Here is a 21,972-nt window from a genome sequence, read left to right on the forward strand (position 1 = left end):
AACAATGGAACAGAATTGAGAGTCCAGAAATTAACTCATATGTCTGTGTCCAACTGACTTTTGACAAAGGTACCAAAACCATTCTATGGGAAAAGAACAGTCTCTTCAACAAATGGTACTGAAACAACTAGATTTCCACATGCAAAAGAATGAAGTTGAACTCTCACTTCACACTATTATAAAATTTAACTCAAAATGAATCAATGACCTAACAGATAAAATAACAGATAACAGATAAAAAAAATAACAGATAAAATAACAGATAAAACAGATAAATAATAACAGATTATTATAATAGATAAAATAATAAAATCTTAGAAAAACACATGGCAGTAAATCTTCAGAACCCCAAATTTGGCAACAGACTCTGATTTGAGACCGAAAGTGTGAGCAACAAAAGAAAAAGATAAATTGTACTGCAAAATTAAAAACATTTGTGCATCAAAGGAAACTACCAAAAAAAATGAAAAGACAACCTACTGAATGCAGGAAAATAATTGCAAATCATAGATCTGATAAGAGTTTAATATTCAGAATATAAAAAACTTTTATGGGGCGCCTGGGTGGCTCAGTTGGTTGAGCGACCAACTTCAGCTCAGGTCATGATCTCACAGTTTGTGGGTTCAAGCCCCGCGTTGGGCTCTGTCCTGACAGCTCACAGCCTTGAGCCTGCTTCAGATTCTGTGTCTCCCTTTCTCTCTACCCCTCCCCCACTCAAGCTCTGTCTCAGAAATAAACATTAAAAAAAATTTTTTTTTTAATTAAAAAAATAAAAAGAACTTCTGCAAGTTAACGACAAAAAGATAAACCATCCAACTTAAAAATGAGTAAAGGAGTAGGGCACCTTCGTGGCCCAGTGGGTTAAGCATCCAACTTTTGTTCAAGTCATGATCTCACAGTTCGTGAGTTCAAGCCTCGCATCGGGGGCTTAAAAATTTTTTTAATATTTATTTATTTTTGAGAGAGAGTGTAAATAGGGCAGGGGCAGAGAGATAGGGAGACTCAGAATCTGAAGCAGGCTGCAGGCCCTGAGCTGTCAGCACAGAGCCCATTACGGGGCTCAAATTCATGAGCGGAAAGATCATGACCTGCGCCAAAGTTGGATGCTTTAGCCAAATGAGCCACTCAGGCAGCCCCCCAAAAATTTTTTTTTAGTTGAGCAAGGAACTTGAACAGTTTTCCAGAGAAGACACACAAATAGCCAATAAACACATGAAGAGAGACTCACCATTACTAGTCATTTCAAAATGCAAGTCAAAACCAATGACCTACAACATCACATCTACATTTTTCATATTAAGCTAGTCACCAACTCCTGTGAAGTCTACCTCCTTAATGTCATCTCTAAATATCTTCTCTGGGGAGTTAAAACATGAGGTGGTAGTTCCAAGTACAAGAAACTCAAATGGTCCTTAATCCTAAGAAATCATGTCACCTCATTCATGAGGAAAATGGATATGAATATTACACTGCAAATGTCACTTCACACCTACTAGGATGGCTATGATTAAAAAAAAAGGGCGGGGGGGCGCCTGGGTGGCTCAGTCAGTTAAGCCTCCGACTTCGGCTCAGGTCATGATCTCACAGTTTGTGAGTTCGAGCCCTGCATCAGGCTCTGTGCCGACAGCTCGGAGCCTGGAGCCTGCTTCGGATTCTATGTGTCCCTCTCGCTGCCCCTCCCCGACTTGCGCTCTATCTCTGTCTCTCAAAAATAAATAAATGTTAAGAAAAAAATAATAACAGAAAAAAACAGGGGCACCTTTTAAGTCAATTAAATATCCAATTCTTAATTTCAGCTCAGGTCATGATCTCACAATTCACGGGATTAAGCCTGCATCAAGCTCTGTGCTAACAGCACAGAACCTGCTTGGGATTCTCTCTCTCCCTCTCTCTGCCCTTTTCCTTCTCATACTCACTCTCTCTCTCTCTCTCTCTCTTTGAAAATACATAAACATTTAAATAAATAAATAAATAAATAAATAGTTGGTCTTTTAAATTAAAAAAAAAAATAACAAAGCTTGACAAAGTTGTGGAAAACCTGGAACTCTCATTCATGCTGTTGGGAATGTAAAATGGTGCAGCCACTAGGGAAAAGTCTGGCAATTCCTCAAAAAGCTAAATATATAATTTATCATATGACCCAGCAATTCCACTTCTGGGCATATAACCAGAAGAACTGAAAACAGGGACTCAAACAGACACTTGTACACTAATGTTTATTGCAGTATTATCCACAGTAGCCAAAAAATGAAAACAATCTGAGTATCCATCAACAGATAAATGGATAAACAGTGACATACACATGCACAGAGGAATATTATTCAGCCATAAAACATAAAGAAATTCTAACACATGACACAACACGGATAGACCTTGAAAACATTATGCTAAGTGAAAGCCAGACACAGACAAATATTGTATGATTCCACTTGTATCTAATATAGGCAAATTCGAAGAGACAGAAAGTAGGTTAGATGTTATCAGAGTCTAGGAGAAGAGGGAATGGGGGTTATTGCTGAATGAATTTTTTTTTTTTTAATTTTTAACGTTTATTTATTTTTGAGATAGAGAGAGACAGACGAGCCAGGGAGGAACAGAGAGAGAGGGAGACACAGAATCGGAAGCTGGCTCCAGGCTCTGAGCTGTCAGCACTGAGCCAATCCGTGAGATCATGACCTAAGGCCAAGTCAGATGCTTAACTGACTGAGCCACCCAGGTGCCCCTGAATGAGTAATTTCTGTTTGGAGTGATGAAAAGTTTTATAATAGTGATGTTTAGACAACACTGTGAAGGTAATTAATGCTATTAAATGATACTTAATAATGGTTAAAATGGCAACATTTTTTATATATACTTTTTATTACAACTTTTAAAAAATTTAATCTGTATACTGTTCTTTTTTTTTAATTTTTTTTTAATATTCATTCTTTTTTTTTTTTTAATTTTTTAATGTTTATTTATTTTTGAGAGAGAGAGAGACAGAGCATGAGCGGGGTAGGAGCAGAGAGAGAGAGGGAGACACAGAATCAGAAGCAGGCTCCAGGCTCTATGCTGTCAGCACAGAGCCTGACGCGGGGCTTGAACTCACAAACTGTGAGATCATGACCTGAGCCAAGGCCGGACGCTCAGCGACTGAGCCACCCAGGTGCCCCTGTATACTGTTCTTAAGTGATTTTTGGTAACTGTTAAAATTACAGTAACAATAATATAATACTTCTGAGGGATTCTATTTTTTAAATGTTTTTATATTCATACACTATATTTTCTTAACATTATTTTTTAAAAACGTAATATTCTTAGCAAAAAAAAAAAAAAAATTTTATGGTGTATGAAAACTACTATACCTGAAATAAAAAGTACTCCTATATTCCTAATATAGGTGACCCTCTCACCTCCAAAAAAATATACTCAAAAATGCTGACATTTAAAAACTTACCTCAAGGAGCTTCAGTCAGGTAAGCGTCAAACTGTATTTCAGCTCAGGTCACGATTTCCCAGTTAGTGGAATCAAGCCCCACATTGGGCTCTGCACTGTCAGCAAAGCCCACTTGGGATTCTCTTTCTCCTTCCCCCATCTCTGCCACTTCTCCGCACACACATAAGCGCACTCTCTCTCAAAATAAATAAACTTAAAAAAAATAAAAATAAAATAATTAAAACTTACCTCAAATTTAAACCATTCTGAGTTCCACTGAGGGTTGAGGGACTTGAGATACACATCTGTTTTAAAGGTGGTATTACCAAATTTTACCTAAAAACAAATAAATGATCAAATATAAATATCAAAAAATGTGAATAAAAGTAAATTTTAACATCAGGCAAGCAATGGGGGGGGGGGGGGGAATGAACCATGAAGGAGGAAAAAAGGCAACTATCCCCTGAAATAAAAGAGAAGAAAGCACAGATAGGTCCAGTAAGTTCATAGGCTATACCTGAAATAAGAAATTACTCACTCTTCGACTAGCTCTACACAGAAATTAAAACCAGACCATTTTGTCAATATGAAGGAAGGAGTCAATATAGCCTTCAGGAATAAAAGTTCAGACAAAAGAGGAGTCTTAATGGCAGAGGACCAGCAAGAATAAAATCAGAAGGTAAAAAAGCCAACTGACCATCCTCTCACCATCTCAGCATGAGAATCCAGAACTATAGCACATTATTGTGAGAACTTAGAAATAGCCTTGTGAGGGTCTGGGTGGCTCAGTCAGTTGAGCGTCCAACTCTTGATTTAAGCTCAGCTCATAATTTCACAATTTGTGGGTTTGAGCCCTGCATCAGCCTCCATGTTTAAAGTGCAGAGCCTGCTTGGGATTCTCTTTCTCCTCTCTCTGCTCCTCCCCTGCTCACTCGCACACACCCTCTCTCAAAATAAACAAACTTAAAACATATATATGTATATGCCTTGTATTTTCCAACTTCCCCGTTTTATTTTTTTAAGCCCTTATAAGTGTGCACACATAATGATCAGCAGCAAACCATGATCATTAAGGGTTTTATCTTCAGGAACAATGTAAGGGATTGGATGGGGAGACTATCTTATTTCACAGCCAGTCTTGGCATACACTACATCACAAAGATCCAAGGGGCACCTCGGTGGCTCAGTCAGTTAAACATCTGACTCGATTTCAGCTCAGGTCATGATCTCACAGTTCATGATGAGATTGAGCCCTGCATCATAAAGCCCACTTGGGATTCTCTCTCCCCTTCTCTATCTAACCTTCCCACACTCGAGCATGCTCTCTCTCTCTCAAAATAAATAAACTTTAAATCACAAAGATCCAAAATAAGAAAGGAATGAAGAATGCAAAAAGCAAACTAAATCCCTGGGGCTTGCTTCAGACAAAGAATGGACATTATGAAATCTGACTGAACCCGAGAAGTCGTCCAGAAGCTTAAAAGCAAAACAGCTAGGGAACTACTATTTCCTAGATGGTCTTGCCTTTCCTAAATTTGATCTCTGCTCTAATTCTATTAGTTTTTACCATTATCTTTCCTAACCTCTAAGTTCACTAAAGCTTATCCCCTTTAAGACAATACCCAGGACATAGTTTTGCATACTGTAGATTCTTAGTAAATGCTAGTTCAAGCAAATAATCTATGAAACCTCCTTTCTTTTTTGCAAGAAATCTCCACTGGTTTTATAATATTTGCTTTTGTTGTTCTATCAGTTCAGGAAATTTTCTAAAAGCAAAAAAAAAAAAAAATTATCTTCTGTATATTTTTTTCTAGGTGTTTTATCATTTAATTTGAATTATTAGGCACAATACCAAGTACTAAATATGTACTTAGGCAGCATAGTTAGAGGGTAGAAAAGGTTTAAGAAATTCAGTAAAAATAAGAACTTTTTGCATGGCAAAGTATATAAAAGGGGCGCCTGGGTAGCTCTGTCAGTTAAGCATCCAACTTCAGCTTGGGTCATGACCTCAAGGCTCCTGAGTTCAAGATCCGAGTTGGGCTCTGTGCTGACAGCTCAGAGCCTGGAGCTGGCTTCAGTTTCTGTGTCTCCCTCTCTCTCTCTGTCCCTCCCCCACTTGCACTCTGTGTGTGTGTCTCTCTCTCTAAAATAAATAAACATTAGAAAAAACTTTTTTAAAAAATATAAGAAAGTCAAAAATAGGGGTGCCTGGCTGGGTCAGTCAGTGGAGCATAGGACTCTTACTATACTTTTGATCTTAACCAAAAGGCCGAGAAGCGATGGGGAGCAAGCAACTCTTGATCGCAGGGCTGTGAGTTCAACCCCTCATTGGGTGTAGAGATTACTTAAAAACAAAATCTTTTTTACATAAAGAAAGTCAAAGATAAACAAAACACTGAGACAAAGTATTTGCTAAATATGTACCAAACAGCTACTTTCCTCAATTTTTAATGAGCTCTTATAAAGCAGTATGAAAAAGATCAACAACCCAACAAAAAAATGGGCAAAGGACATGAACAGACAATTCAAAGAAACAGAAATACAGATGGTTTTTATTTATCTATTTAATATAGATGTTTTTAAAGTACAGTTAACCCTTGAACAACATGGGTTTGAACAGCACGCATCCACTTTATAGGCAGATTTTTTCAGTAAATATACTTGAGAACTTTTTGGAGATTTGTGACAAATTGAAAAAACTCATAAACAAAATGAATAGCAAAAAAACCCCTAGAAATAGCAAATAAACTAAGAAACAGTTATGTCAGGAATGCATAAGATATATGTAAATACTAGTCTATTTTATCACTTACTACCATAAAATACACACTAACTATAAAAAGTTAAAACTGATCAAAACATGCAAAAAAAAAAAAAGACATAAGAGCATACACAATGCCATTTGCAGTTGAGAGAAATGTAAAGATGCAGTGTTAAATCATAACTGCATAAAATGAATTGTAGCACACACTGTGGTACTAGAATAATTTCATATCACTTCCTATTGCCACTGCCATGAGCCCGTGTTTTGAGTATCCACTTAAAACACTGTACCATGCTACCTATCTCCATGTGAGCAGTTCGTCTCTCCAGTAAATTGCATACTGCAGCACAAGTAACCTCTTGCAGTTCTTGAGTATTTTTCATTGTGTTTAGTGTAATACTGTAATCCTTGAATAACATTATGGGACCCATACAAAGTGCCACTAGGTTGCTTGAAGTGCTTCCAGGAATCAAAGAAAAGTCATGACATTAACAAGAAAAAGCTGAATTGCTTGATATGTACTACAGATCGAGTTTTACAGCTACAGTTGCCTGCTGCTTCAAGATAAACGAATCCAGCATAAGGACCACTGTAAATAGAGAAAATTCGTGAAGACACCGCTGCAGCTATGTCAACAGGTGCAAAAACCTTGCACTTTTTGAAAAATACCTTTTTATTTCATATTGAAAATGCAGCTTTTACATGGGTGCAGGATACACTACACTCTAATATGATTCAAGAAAAAAGTGAAGTCATTATATGACAACCTAAAGCAAAAGGAAGATGAAAGATCTAAAGCAGGATAATTTAATGCCAGCAAAGGATAGTATCATGATTTTAGAAAGAGGACTGGCTTACAACACGTCAAGATAACAGGAGAAATAGCTGCCACCGACCAAAACACAGCAGACAAGTTCCCAGATGCCACTGAAAAAAGCACTGAAAAGAAACCTGCCTGAACAGGTTTTTGATGCAGACACAAGCGCCTTATTCTCGTGGGGGGAAAAAATCCCAAAAAGGGTATTTATTAGTAAGGAAGAGAAGCAAGCTCTGGGGTTTGAGGCAGGAAGGGATAGGCTAACTCTACTCTTTTGTGCAAATGCAGTCAAGTTTATGATCAGGACTGCCCTTATCTATAAAGCTGCTAATCCCCAAGCCTTGAAAGGAAAAGACAGACACGAGCTGCCAGTCTTTTGGTTATATAACAAGGTCTGGACAACAAGAATCCTTTTTCTGGATTGATTCCATTGATGCCTGAAGTCAGGAAATACCTTGCTACTAAGGGACTGTCTTTTAAAGTTCTTTTGATATTGGACAATGTCTCTGGTCACCCAGAACCCCATGAGTTCAACACCAAGGGCATCAAAGTGATTTACTTGCCCCCAAATACAACATTTCTATAATCAGCCTCTAGATCAGGGGGTCATAAGGACCTTTAAAGCTCATTACACATGGTGTTCTTTGGAAAGGATTGTCAACACTATGGAAGAGAATTCCACGAGAACATCATGAAAAGTCCGGAAGGATTATACCACTGAAATGTCATCATTATTATAGAAAGAGCCATGAAAGCCATCAAGCCTGAAACAATAAACTCCTGCTGTAAAAAAATGTGTCCAGATGTTGTACGTGACTTCACAGGACTTACAACAGAGCCAATCAAGGGAATCATGGAGGGGAGCCTGGCTAGCTTAGTCGGTAGAACATGTGACTCTTCATCTTAAGGTTTTGAGTTCAAGCCCCACAATGGACATGGAGACTACTTGAAAAAAACGACTTTTTTTAAAAGGGGGGAATCATGGAAAAGACTGTGGATATAGTGGGGTGCCTGGGTGGCTCAGTCAATTGAGTGTTCGGTTCGGCTCAGGTCATGATCACGCAGTCTGTGAGTTCGAGCCCAGTGTCGGGCTCTGTGCTGACAGCTCAGAGCCTGGAGCCTGCTTCAGATTCTGTGTCTCCCTCTCTCTGCTCCTCCCCCACTCATGTTCTAGCGCATGCGCGCTCTGTCAAAAATAAATAAACATTAAAAATTTTTTAAAGTAATAATAAAAAGATTGTGGATATAGCAAAAAGGGTGAAGGGTGAAGAGTTTCAAGGTATGGATCTTAGAGAAATTTAAAAGCTAATGAACACCACACCAGAAGAATTAACAGAAGACAACTTGATGGAGATGAGGGCTTCCAAACCAGTGCCAGATGAGAAAAAAGATGTAAAAGAAGCAGTGCCAGAAAATAAATTGATATTAAACAACCTGGCAGAAGGGATCTGATTATTCAAGACTGCTATTGACTTCTCTTACAACATAGACCTTTCTAGGATACTAGCACCGAAACTAACACAAACAGTGGTACTGTACGGAAATACTTTTCGAAAAATGAAAAACCAAAAATGTTAGAAACTGCAAATTACCATGTGCCTCCCTTTCCTGTCTCCCCTTCCAGCTCTTCCACCTGTTCCATTTCTGCCACCTGAGAGCAAGACCATCCCCTCCTCTTCCTCTACCTCTACATATTCAACATGAAAGCAATGAGGATGAAGACCTGACAACCCACTTCCACTTAATAATCATGCTGTACAATTAATAAGCGTATCTGTTGTGTGAGTGTCTTCATGTGAAATCTAATAACTATACAGTAAGAACCGTATAAGGCATTTCTGTGCCATCATCAGATGCCTAAGTAGTCATTGTGTACTAGACTTGTATAGAAGCGGTTAGCCTATACTTATATTAATACAAAATTAATCACATTATTTTTCTTACTGTTTTATAACTTTGCTTTCAAAGAATTATATACCACGCTGTGCCTCTCTCATTATTGGAAAAACTGTGTATCAGCCTATCATCACGGGGTTTTTTTTTTTTAGCTACATTGCTAATACAGCATTATTACATTTCTAAAACTGCAATACTGTGTATCATAAAAATTTTTCAATAAAAATTTTTTTATAACAATTCATTTGCTAATGTATAAGCAAGGCTCCTGTGAAGCAATCCTATCAATTACACTAGGCTACCATAAAGCAATCATACTGCTGCTTCTTTGTTACCAATGTATAAATCATTATACTTCTAAATGAAGAATTTCTTTTTCACAGTATCTTTCCATTTTTGATGTCTAGTGTTAGTAATATGTGGAACATCTACTATGTTTTGTATCATTTAAGACAATATTGATGTAGTTATAGATGATTCACCTTGTAAACATACAGTGTAAACTTACAGTATCTATAACACAGAACAGTACTATAAATATATTTTCTCTGCCTTATGATTTTTTTATTTATTCTGAGAGACAGAAAGAGAGGGAAAGAGAGCACACACATGGGAGAGGGGCAGAGAGGGAGAGAGAGAATCCCCAAGCAGGCTCTACACTGTCGGCAAGGAACCTGATGTGAGGCTTGGTCTCACGGTTTGTGAGATTTCTTCAGCCAAAATCAAGAGCCGACACAAGTCCACTGCTTAACCCACTGATCCATCCAGGTGCCCCAATGATTTTCTCAGTAACGCTTTCTTTTCTCTAGCTTATCTTAGTGTAAGAATATTGTGTATAATAAATTTCACATACAAAATCTGTGAACCAACTTTATGTTATCAGTAAGCCTTCCAGTCAACAGCAGGCCATTTGTAGTTCATTTTGGGGGGAGTCAAAAGTTACATGTGGATTTTCAACTGTGCTGGGTTGGGAGAGGGATGTCAACTGCCCCTAAGAGGCCCCACCCAGTTCAAGGGTCAACCATACATCAAAAGATGATCAACCACATTCATACTGTAAGAAATGCAAACTAGGCGCGCCCAGGTGGCTCAGTCGGTTAAGAGTCTGACTTTGGCTCAGGTCATGACCTCACAGTTCATGAGTTCGAGCCCCGCATCAGGCTCTGTGCTGACAGCTCAGAGCCTGGAGCCTGCTTCAGATTCTGTGTCTCCCTCTCTCTCTGTCCCATCCCCACTCATGCTCTGTCTCTGTCTGTCTTAAAAATAAATAAAACATTAAAAAAAATTTTTTTAAGAAATGCAAACTAAACCAACATTTTTACTTATCACATTGGCAAAAAATTTGAAAACAGTGTTGATGAGGTGTTCTAATACTTTGTTGGTGGGAATATAAATTAAAACAATCTCTAAGGACTGTAGTTTGACAATGTATCAAAATGTTAAATGCCTTATACCCTTTAACTTTATATAGAAGTGCACAATGACATATACAGGCAGCATCATGGTAGCCTAAGACTGGAAATAACCTAGATATCTACCAATTTGGAACTGGTTAAATGAAGTATGGTAAAGACACACAGTCCAAATGCTAATTAGAAGAATGAAGCAGTTCTCTGCACTGGTACAGAACAATCACCAAAATAGATCTTTCTTCAATGGAACAGCATGTATAGCATTCTTTGGGGGAAAAAATGCCAAAATGTTATAAGTCATGTAATATATGCCTACATACTGCACAGGTTATTTGAGAATGTACAACAAATGGTAACAACGGACCCTAGAAAAAACAGAACAGGTTGGTTAAAAGAAACACAGTATGAGAGGTTGACTCATTTTGTACCTTCTGATTCTGAACCATGCACATAGACTTCCTATTTGTAAAATGTATTATTTTAAAATTCAAAAACATAAAAATTCAAATCATATTATATTTTCAAATATATTCAAATCATATTATATTCAAATCATATTTATTTTGATTAAAATTATAAAATTCTGGATCCACTTCCAGGAATTTATCCTAAAGAAACATTTTCACATGAGTCTCCTTCCTAAAAAAAAAAACAAAAAAAAAACTAAAAAATCTAGTCATTCAATAGGAAAATTGAGTAAATCACATGTATCCCCATTAAAGAATGGAATTGATTTTATGCACTGTCATGTGGAAATGTCAATGACACAATAACTGAAAAACAAGTTATAAAATATATAAAGCATTATTACAGTCGTTTTTTAAAATATGATAAAACTTTTTTTTTTGAAAGGAAGGAGGGGGAGTAAACAAACACATGCCAAAGAATTGACAGCAATCATCTCTGAAGAGAGGACTGACATGGTAGGAAATACAGTACAGCGTACAGCATAGTAAGTACAAAGGAAGGGGTGTTCAAGTTTTACTTCTGAATTATTTCAATCTTTTGTAATGGGAGCTATTCATGTATTACTTCAATAACTTATTTTAAATCACAAACAGTAAAGAATGAAACTTAATGGGGATGGGGAACCCTGAGAAGAACAGAAATTACTGTTCAGTTACAAATTTCATTACATTTTAATATTCAAAATATCAAGGAAATACTTATTGCTTAAATTACCCAGTAACTGCTTAATTTGAAGTAAAATGTGGTTAGGATTATAAAACTATTCAAAACCTTTCAAAAGCCAAATGTACTTAACGGTTTGGATTCAACTGCCAAAACTACCATATCATTCTTTACGTTATGAATTCAGAGCCCCCTTCAGGTTTGTCCCACTATACTGTACTGTTGTGCCTTTCATTGTTTTTTTTGGTCAACTGCCCATTCTAGATACAGTAAAGATCTGATAGCTCCAAACTGCATTAAACAAACATTTTATAAAGAGGAAAAGGCTAAAGTGTGTATTTTTGCCAAATTGTGATGATTCCCCTTCTACTAAAGAATCATAGTTCATTTGGTCTTATTTAATTCAAAGGAGATTTTATTACCTAGCAATTAAATGAATGCCTTACAACTTTATTAAAGAACCTCAGGGATTTTAATGAGATTCCCTAGTAAAGTAAAAGCATTCTCTTTCCCCACTCATTAGCTAAATTACCTTGAGAAAGTTATTTAACCTGTTATTTAAGGCTGTTTCCTCTTCTGAAAGGGGGGTTGTTGTAGTACATGAAAAAAATGCATGTAGAGACCTAGCAAAATGTCTGGTATGTCATTAAACATTAATTTCTTTTCCTCTCTCTGTTCACTCACAGGCTCCTGGGTAAAAACAAAATGACAATATACCTTGCTGAACAGTTTGTAACATGCACAATAATACCAGCATAAACTTCCATTAATACTTCTTTTATACAGAACTTCTACCTCATTTATCCTGGAAATTCCTGCAAGAACAAACACCTTTAAATACTACTTGGTCTTCACTGGCTTCCTAAATTTCTCACATCATATGTAGTAGAAATTCCCTCAACCAATGCAATCCAGACCTGTATTTGATCAGTTAATCAAATAATATGGTTAAATCAAGGAATCATTAAAAATGATACAAACTGTAAACATTTTAAGATAAAACATACAAATAAATATTCATTCCTCTATCTTTGAATGTAAGGCTAAGGCCTCTTATTTGAGTAAGGGTCCACTGTTAAGAGTTCTGCATCATCTTTTTTGCATAAGCCACACCCATAGTGTACCATCTGTGATTTCCAGTTTAGGTTTTTTTTATGATGGTAGAACTTAAAATTGCTTGTAAAAATATATGAACACAGAATCCTAGATTTTTTACAATCTTTTCTTCATCTAATTCAAGAGTAATGTTTAGTGACTGTATCCGTATGTCTTTACATAACATTATCAACTTCATTTTCACACTTATTTCACCAATTTACATAAGGTTTAAATACATTACAATAACAAATAGAGTTGGCATAAAACAGGTTTGGGGAAAAAAAACAAAACTGCCTTTTGGTAAAGTATTATTAGCCAACTGATGGGAGAAGTAGGCACACAGGCACACTGGAGAATAATCTAGCAATGTGGGTATTCAAAAATATGCTTATGGATGGGGCACCTGGGTGGCTCAGTTGGTTAAGCATCTGAATCTTGATTTCAGCCTCAGGTCATAATCCCAGGGTCCTGAGATTGAGCCCCCTCAGGCGGAGCCTGAGCATGGAGCCTGCTTAGGATCTCAGGATTTTCTCCCTCCCTTTCTCTCTCCCTCCCTCTGTGCCTTTCCCCTGCTCATGCTCTGTCCCTAAAATAAAAAAAAGAAAAAAGAATACGCTTATGGAAGGAATGCAGAACACTGGGGACTGTGATGAGTGAATTAATACAAATTTGTTAACAGAGCTTCTACTGTACAAACTTCCACCCCGTAGTTTTCAGACCATTCAATAATCTGCATCTCCCTACCTAGCAAATTTTATTCCCCACAAGAATCCTCCCTTCAATTACATATGCTCTATCCCTCTCCTTTTGCTTTTACCAAGTTTATCCTATTCATCTGAAAAATGTCCTTTTTTCCTCTCTGCCTATAGAAATTTGACCATCCTTCAAGTCCAGCACAAAGACTTCTCATGACCAGCTCAGGCACCATTATCTCCCTCTCTTATGAGCTTATACAGCACTTACAGTCTACATCACACAATTTATCCCTTTATTATACAGTAATCCTTCATTATCCCCTTTTTCCTGCATTAATCTTTCCCTTTCTGCTGGATTTTTCCTGTTACCACACAAATATGTTCTAATATCTTCTAACTTAAGTACTGAAAGCCACATACTCCCCAAATAACACACCATTTCTCCTCTCTTCACAGCTGTATTTCTTTAAATAATTGTCCATTCTTGCCACACCTCTTCCTCACCTCCCTTGTACCCCTTGTTAACCCTCTTTAACTCATTACAATATGGGCTTCCTTCACATTCCTCTTGTTGGCATCAGTAACAACCTCCATATTGTCCAATACAGTGATTTCTCTGTCCTCTTTACTTGACCCCCTCAAGTGCCATTTAAATGGTTGAGGGCTTCCTCTTTCCAGAAACTTCCCCTCTTGCCTTTTCAGACATTACTTTCCTGATTTTTCTCTCCCCCAACTGGCTGATAATTTCCGTTTTCTTCCCCTGGTCCCCCTCCTCTAATAGACATTCAAGTTTTTTCAAGGATCCATTCTTCTCTCTCCCCTCATTCAGAGGTTTAAAAAAAGGGACAGAACCAACTCCTAAGGGAATTTTAGAAATTTCTATGGGTGTTTTTGTGGGGAACAATAGTAATATTTAGGAGGAAGGACCAGAGAAGGTAGGTGTCCTGCAATGTAAGAAATAGTCCCCTACAATGAAGACTTGTCTCATGATTTTCAAATGTCCTACCAGACAGTCACAAAGGATTAAAAACCCATCTCATTCTACAGATAAAAGTACTGTAATGGAGTTTTCATATACATAATTGTCAAGAAATAGAACCAATGTGTAAATTAAGAGAAAATTCTGCTTTTTCCCATGAGTTGACTACTTTGAAAAATCAGATAGCAATGAAGGCCATCTGAGATGTCAAAACTGCACAACTGTCTCACTCTCTATGGAGTCAGATTCATATGATTTTTATACAAAGTGAGGCACTGCCTCTCTTGTATCCTTGCTTTATTTTCTGCATATTCTCGCTATTTAACAGAGTTTATCTTTTCTTTAATGATCTTCTTTATGAATCCCCTCCTCTCACTAAAATGTGAGTTCCATGATTAAAGAATTTTGTCTAATCCACTGCTATATCCCCAGCACATTGTATTATACTCAGTACAGTGATAAGTATATACAAAGGCTTAATAAACATTCATGTTCTCAATCTGATTACTTTGCATCTTCTACTATGTTCATGAACAAGTACTTCCATATTGAAATACAAATTTTAAAAAGTCTCTTATCATACTATACTTAGAGCAATATATTGATTTTTAATTGTAAGGATTGTTTACATCAGCTATAAATATCATGCCAGCGTAGTAAAGAGTGGATTTCAGGGGCGCCTGGGTGGCGCAGACGGTTAAGCGTCCGACTTCAGCCAGGTCACGATCTCGCGGTCTGGGAGTTCGAGCCCCGCGTCGGGCTCTGGGCTGATGGCTCAGAGCCTGGAGCCTGTTTCCGATTCTGTGTCTCCCTCTCTCTCTGCCCCTCCCCCGTTCATGTTCTGTCTCTCTCTGTCCCAAAAATCAATAAACGTTGAAAAAAAATTAAAAAAAAAAAAAGAGTGGATTTCAAAACCCCTGCTATATAAAGTGGGTACTGGGTCTCACGGAATTGAAAAGCACTGGCCTGTATGAGCTCATTTCTAACTCACACCTCTCTTCTAAACACCACACTCACAAATCTAACTTCCTCACTGACAACTCCAATTAAAGTTCTTAAAGACATCTCAAACTTAACACACCTCGATGGAAACTGACTCTTCACCTACTCAACCAATCTCTATCAATCCCATGGAGTCTCAGAAAATTACCCCCAAAATTCCAGAAAACTAAGAGTCATCTTTTAGTTTCCCTTTCCCTGGTCCCCTACTCCAGTTGACCAATAAATCCTCTAGAATCCCTCTTCACGGTGTATCTGGAATCCATCCACTTCTCTCTATTACCAAACCAACATTTTGGCCCCCATCTTCTCTTTTTTGAACTATTATAGAGTCTCATAATTAGCTATTTGCTTCCGAATAGCTTTCTCTTTTCAGTTCATACTCCAGGTAGCAAAAAAGAGTACTCATCTCAACAACCGCTTACTACAGAATTTGGAATAAAATCCATACTCCCAATCACGGCCTCTAAGATCCTGAACGATTGGCTCCTTGACTAACTTTACAACTATATCTTACACCATTTTCTCCTTTACTCACTATATGCCAGTCATACACATCTCCCGTCACTTCCTAATACACTCCCTAAGCAGCTGGCTCCTTCTCATCCAGCAGGTCTTCTGATGGACACTTCCTCAGAGGTCTCCCCCAATTACCCAATCTAAAACAGATGTTCCCTGTTACTCTCTATTGCTTTCATATCACTCATCACAGTTACATATTTAATCATTTCTTTGCTTTTTAATGTCTGTCTCTTCCACCAAAATATAAACTCCATAAAAGCAGGAATGAAGTCTATTTTGTTCACTATTACGTACGCATCAGCTACACCAGTGACTAGCACTGGACCTGGCAAATAGCACTTAATCAGTATTTGCTGGAAGAAGGAATTAATAAGTCACCCTTAAATCCAACCCCTCCCTTACCAGCAAAACCATTGATTCCCAAGGCATTATTTTACCTAGGAAATGTCCCTTAAGTCTTTCTCCTCTAGTTGGTTCCCATAGCCATTCTCAACATGCACGTACTGCCTGGATAATTTTACCACCTTCTTAACTGATCTCCCTGCCTCAACTCTCACCTGTCTAGTTCATCAATAACATTATCATACAAGTCATCCTATAAACAACGTAATACAAACATCACCTTATTTCATTTCTGCTTAAAAAGTTCTCTTTGCGGGGTACCTGGTGGCTCAGTCAGTTAAGCCACCAACTTCAGCTCAGGTCATGATCTCACAGTTCATGAGTTCGAGCCCTGCATCGGGCTCTGTGCCGACAGCTCAGAGCCTGGAGCCTGCTTCGGGTTCTGTGTCTCCCTCTCTCTCCGCCTCTCCCCTACTCACACTCTGTCTCTCTCTCTCTCTCTCTCTAAAATAAATAAACATTTAAAAAAAAGTTCTCTTTGCTTACCCCTGCTTATAAAGGAAAATTATTCAGTACAGAAAACAAGATTTGGCACCAACCTACCTTTCCAGGCTCATCCCCCACAACCTCCACTACTCACATATTCCCTTTTACTCCCAGACACATCCTAAACTAAGATAGTTCCCTGAACATACCATGTATCCCATCCTGTGCCTTTGACGTTCCTTCTGTCTGGTAAAATCCTGAGTATCCTTCAAGGTTCAGCTCAATGTCATTTTCTTAGTAAGACTTCCTAAACCTTCAGAGACAGAATGAAGTTTCCATATTCGACAACACTTATCACCTTGTCCAGAGAGGCAATGTTAGCACAGTGGTTAAGAGAACAGACCACAAGGCTATTTACATGGTTAAGAAATCTTAGGCAAATTATTTACTGTTCCTAGGCGTTACCTTAACTGTAATATGGGATAATAATATAATAGCAGGACTGTTGTAATAAGAATTAAAAAGTGCTTAACAAAAACCTGGCAATAATGAGACTCAACAAATGTTAGCTATTAGTTATTAACCTCAACTATATGGGTCAGTCTCTGAGCTACCTAAAAGCAAAGACTATGCTTTGGTAATCTGTGAATCTCCATTACCTAACAGCTGACCCAAGAACACACACAACATGTTTTCTCAAATGAAAATGAAGTTGGGATTAAGAATAACTATAGCAATGTTTGGGAGGAAAAACTGCAATTATTAAGTCAGAAAACCTTTAGGGAACATCAAGAATATTTTATACTGAGGGGTGCCTGGGTGGCTCTCAGCCGGGTTAAGCATCGACTTTGGCTTAGGTCATGATCCCACGCTGGTTGGTATGAGCCTTGGGTGGGGCTCTGTGCTGACAGCTTGGAGCCTGGAGCCTGCTTCAGATTGTGTCTCCCTCTCTCTCTGCCCCTCCCCCATTCACGCTGGCGCTCTCTCTCTCTCTCAAAAATAAAAAAGTAAACATTAAAAAAAATTTTTTTAAAGAAGAGAATATTTTATATTGATATGAAATCAGGTTGTATATTATCCTGTAGCTATCAACTCTAAGCATTAATAGCCCAAATAATTATTATTCTAATGCTCTGGCTTATCATGTCAACTTTCACTACAATTTTTACTTGGCTTCTTTCAGACTTTGGGTTATTACCTTCCGGGCCCTAGGCCTGTGCTAATTTGCATGAGCTTTAAACTAATCATCTGACTTAAAAAGCAATTTTGCAATTTAAATCCATGGCACTTAATTGTCTTCCTACCTCAAGGCACTAAATTACCCTAAAACAGCTCATCAGACCTACCAGTCTATACAAGAGCAGAAAGCTTTCCAGCTGTGTTTTAACTTAACACTGATGATTCAGAGAATGTTATGCTAAGGTGTGGATCGCCACGCCTTGTAGGTCTCCAAGTGCCCATAACGGACTGTATCTACATTCTTAACGTGATCTCCATCACTTCGGCGTCAGAAGCCACCCTCCTAAACAGAAAAATGTACGTGTGTTTTCGGTGGCTGAGCGGCCACGCCTCGGGATCGCTTCCTGACTGGCAGGTGGCCTGTTATGAGTCCTGACATCAGGGTCACCCCAGCATGCAGAGCAGTAACTGCCTCCCCGCGCGGCGCGCCACAGACGCCTGTGAGCGCTGCACCCATCACATGGGCTGCAATCTCGTCAGTCAGCCCTCAAGGGACGGCTGGACAAGCACCGCACAAAGGACGACAGTCGAAATGAGAATGGGCTGAAGAGCTGGGGGTGAGGTGGATAGGATCCTTCACAGGGCTTGGCACTCCCTGTGCTTTGAGGGGCAGGACCTTGCACCAACCTCCACGAAGGCATCAGTCAGGTCACTAGCTCGGTCCATCACTGGCAAATGGCGCCCAGCCACGATTTTCACCTTCAGCTTCCCAGGCATCTTTCTCGGCTTCGGCCTCTCCTTGGGCTCCTGCAGAAACAAACAAGCGAGTCTGCGCCGAGCTCCAAGCCCGGCGGGGGAGGGGCGGGAGCGCGCGGGGAGCGGCGCGCGCTGCCGGGAGCGCGCGGGGTAACTGACAGTGGAGGGCGCGCTATGGCGCGCCGCGCCGATGGTTGCCACTCACTCTCGGATGAGTAAGGGGGCTGTCCCGCGCGGGCGCTGAAGCCTCATTCCGGAGAGGCAGCCGGAGGAGTGGTCCCGGTGGATTCTTCTACCCCAGTCCCACAGTGCTGGTAAGAGAAGCAAAAGCCAGTCAGCATCCCGTGGAGCCTCTGCCACCCCTACTTGTATTTTCCTCCCCCCAAAATGGCGGCTTTCGGGGCGTGGAGGAAACATCGATCATTCGGCGCTCGGCGCACTTTGTAGGGGAGAATTTAAATTCACGGAGAGCAGATGGAGGGGGCGGGACGGACTTCGAGGAAGCCAGAGGGCAGGGAAATAGGTCGAGCCCTGCATCATCCACCGAGCCGAGGCTGCTTCCCTGAAGGCGACCTGACTGCGTCCTTCAGGGACGAAGCGCTGGTTCGGCTCCGTGACTTTACTGGTCGCCGCCTTCCCAGCTGCAACGACTTATTCTCGAAGGGTATAACGGAAGGGGTAGCGGCGGAGAGTGCTAGAGGAGCGATTGCCATCGGCCTTTACCCGTTAGTGGTTCATAAAGTCTGGCTAGCTGGTTTCTACCTGGACGGCGTGTAGTTTTTGTTTTATACGAAGGAGAGTAAGACATTTCAGGGATATCTCGGGTAGTCAAATAAGTCTTCTTTAGCAACATTTTTTTATTCAGTCATATACACGTGTACTGGGTTGTAGATGTTACTGGTTAGGTCTTGGGGGAAAAAAACAAAACTTTGAAATCCAAAGCCACTGCTTGAAGAAGTCTGCCCTGCATTCTTAGATCAGGTCAGTGTGCTTAATAAGCGCAGACAAGCCTAAAGATAAGACCTACTTTACTGGCAGGAGTTCAGGACCTCCTACCCTGTGAAATTTCTAGTCAACTGCGAGAAACCAACTAGATGAGATTAATTAAACATCTTGAACAATCAACCCAATTACATATATACATAAACATGCAAAAAAGAGGTATAATCTATAGGCTCAGACCATCAGAAAAAAATTAGGGAAATTAAGGCACACTGCACAGGATGTAACCCAAATCACTCCACACCAAATATCAAAAACAGCATTAACGGTACATGCCATATCAAATACCAAAATCACCATTAACAATTCCAGTAGAAAGATTTTACCCCTGGATTCATCAGGAATGGAAAATTCCCAAATGAAGATTTTTTGTTTGTTTGTTTAAGCCAATATAACTTTAGCTTTGAAAACACTGAACAGGTCCGGGGTGCCAGGCTGGCCCTGAGGGTGCAGCGTGTGACTATTGATCTCCAGTTGTGAGCTGGAGCCCCACATTGAATGTGGAGATTACTTAAAAATAAAATCTTAAAGGGGCGCCTGGGTGGCTCAGTAGGTTAACAGACTTCAGGTCACGATCTCGCGGTTTGGGAGTTCAAGCCCCTTGTCGGACTCTGTGCTGACAGCTCAAAGCCTGGAGCCTGCTTTGGATTCTATGTGTCCCTCTCTCTTTCTGCCCCTTCCCCTCTCATGCTTTGTCTCTCTCTCTGTCAAAAATAAATAAACATTAAAAAAATTTTCTAAGGCAGCAAATCCTTCTATAGAGGGAATGTTGTTCACATTAAGTGAGAAGTTGAACTTCCAAAGGGAAAAGAAAAGGCTTCCTCAGAATAAAAATTTTAAATATTAATCACTGACTTTTTGGAGTACAGAAAACTATCCATTCAAACTGTGACTAAAGGCTAGAAAGCCACAGCTTCCAGGTAGATTTCCTTAGATCCTACTGCAGCTTTCTGTGCAATCTAACTACTTTTAAAATGCCCTTACCAAACTCTCATGGTGAGCGACAGACACTATGTGACCAGTTCATTTCGGTATGTTTTGTTTTGGTGGTAGATTTGAAATAGATTTTTTACTGAAATCAAAGTATTACCACGCTACCAATTCATTAAAAAAAAAAACTAAAACCTAAAAAGAAAAAAATTAGAAAACTGAAGTTTTGCAACAATCTTAATGGAAAATAATGTTTTGTATTACAAGATGTTGTAATGTAAAAATATATTTGCAAATTACACAATTAGAGGTTAACAATCTCAGCTTCCTAATTAGTATCCTGTAAGGTACTTGTTCATACCTGTTGCCTCAGGCTTCATTAACAGGAGATTATAATTAAGCTGCTTCCTGAAGACTTTTTTTTAGTAGAATTAAGCCTGACTTCAGTTTGTTTTCTAATAATTGTACTGGTTTGGTTTAATTCATGCTGGGCACAGTGTGGACTTTTCCTGACAAATCTATCATGATCTGGTTCCTGATTAACTTTTGTAGCTTCATACTTTACCGCTCTTTTTGCATCTCAGATCCTACAATAAATAAAGTTAATATGTATTGAGTATTTGCTATGTACCTGCTACTGAATTCAGTGCTAGGGAGCTTTTAAAGCTCCCTAAAATCCTATGCAATAGGAATTATCAGCCTTCATTTTATAGGTAATGAATTTGAAGCTTTGCAATGCTTACTTGGTGACCCAAAGTCATAGAGCTGGTAATGTTGGAGGCAGGATTTATATCCAGGCAATTTGATTCCAAGAACCCCTCTTTAAAGGCTGTGTGTAATTTCGGGGGCACCTGGGTGGCTCAATTGGTTAAGCAACTGACCCTTGATTTTGGCTCAGATCATGATCTCAAGGTTCATGAAACTGAGCCCCAAGTCTGGCTCTGCTCAGGCAAGATAAAAATTGCTTGGGATTCTCTTATCTCCCTTTCTCTGCCCCTCCCACACTCGTGCTCTCTCTCAAAGAAACACTTAATAAAATTTTAAAAAATAGAGGCTTATGTAGTTTCCTATAAACTATGCATTTTTCTCTGTCTAAAATGTCTTGCTCATAGTCATCCTTGCAAACACTTAAGAACTCGTAACTCAATTTAAGTATTACTTCTTTTTTTAAATTTATTTATTTTGAGAAAGAGAGGTGGTGAAACCAGGGTAGGGACAGAGAGAGAGGGAGAGAGAATCCCAAGCAGGCTTCATGACATCAGTGCAGAGCCAAACTGAGGGGCTCCATCTCAGGAACCACGAGATCATGACCTGAGCCAAAATCAAGACAGAGATGCTTAACTGACTGAGCCACCCAGGCACCCCTAAGTGTTACTTCTAACGTCTTCCCTTATCTCCTTCTTGATAAACCTACACTCCCACTTCCACTGCTATGCTGCTACTAAGTCCAATATATCTATTATTACACTGTCTGTATACAGAATTGTTTTTCTGTGTCTCTCCCCTATTAAACTTTTGAGTACCTAGAGGAGAAGGACTGTTTCCTGTA

At 39.2% G+C, this 21,972-nt stretch overlaps 1 protein-coding gene and 1 long non-coding RNA gene across 24 annotated transcripts in view; one reads left to right on the forward strand and one right to left on the reverse strand.

The window, feature by feature from the left end:
* C2CD5 (C2 calcium dependent domain containing 5) overlaps positions 1 to 18,898 on the reverse strand; it is a 100,953-nt gene extending 82,055 nt beyond the window's left edge. For 18 of the 23 annotated variants that reach the window (XM_027035732.2, XM_027035731.2, XM_053225980.1 and 15 more), the window contains exons 1-3: positions 18,697 to 18,897; positions 18,423 to 18,542; positions 3,665 to 3,751 (exon numbers count right to left, since the gene is read on the reverse strand). In XM_027035732.2, coding sequence (XP_026891533.1) covers positions 3,665 to 3,751; positions 18,423 to 18,512 — 177 coding nt within the window. In that variant the 5' untranslated portion in view covers positions 18,513 to 18,542; positions 18,697 to 18,897. Of the gene's footprint in view, positions 1 to 3,664; positions 3,752 to 18,422; positions 18,543 to 18,696 lie in introns of all 23 variants that reach the window. The other 5 variants (XM_027035718.2, XM_027035720.2, XM_027035716.2 and 2 more) reach the window with 1 other exon arrangement.
* LOC106967969 (uncharacterized) overlaps positions 18,086 to 21,972 on the forward strand; it is a 49,854-nt gene continuing 45,967 nt past the window's right edge. Inside the window, exon 1 of the long non-coding RNA XR_003412998.2 lies at positions 18,086 to 18,805. This is a non-coding gene — a long non-coding RNA (uncharacterized LOC106967969). The remainder of the gene's footprint in view (positions 18,806 to 21,972) is intronic.

This window comes from Acinonyx jubatus, chromosome B4 (genome assembly GCF_027475565.1).
Source record: "Acinonyx jubatus isolate Ajub_Pintada_27869175 chromosome B4, VMU_Ajub_asm_v1.0, whole genome shotgun sequence".
Lineage (NCBI taxonomy): Eukaryota > Metazoa > Chordata > Mammalia > Carnivora > Felidae > Acinonyx > Acinonyx jubatus.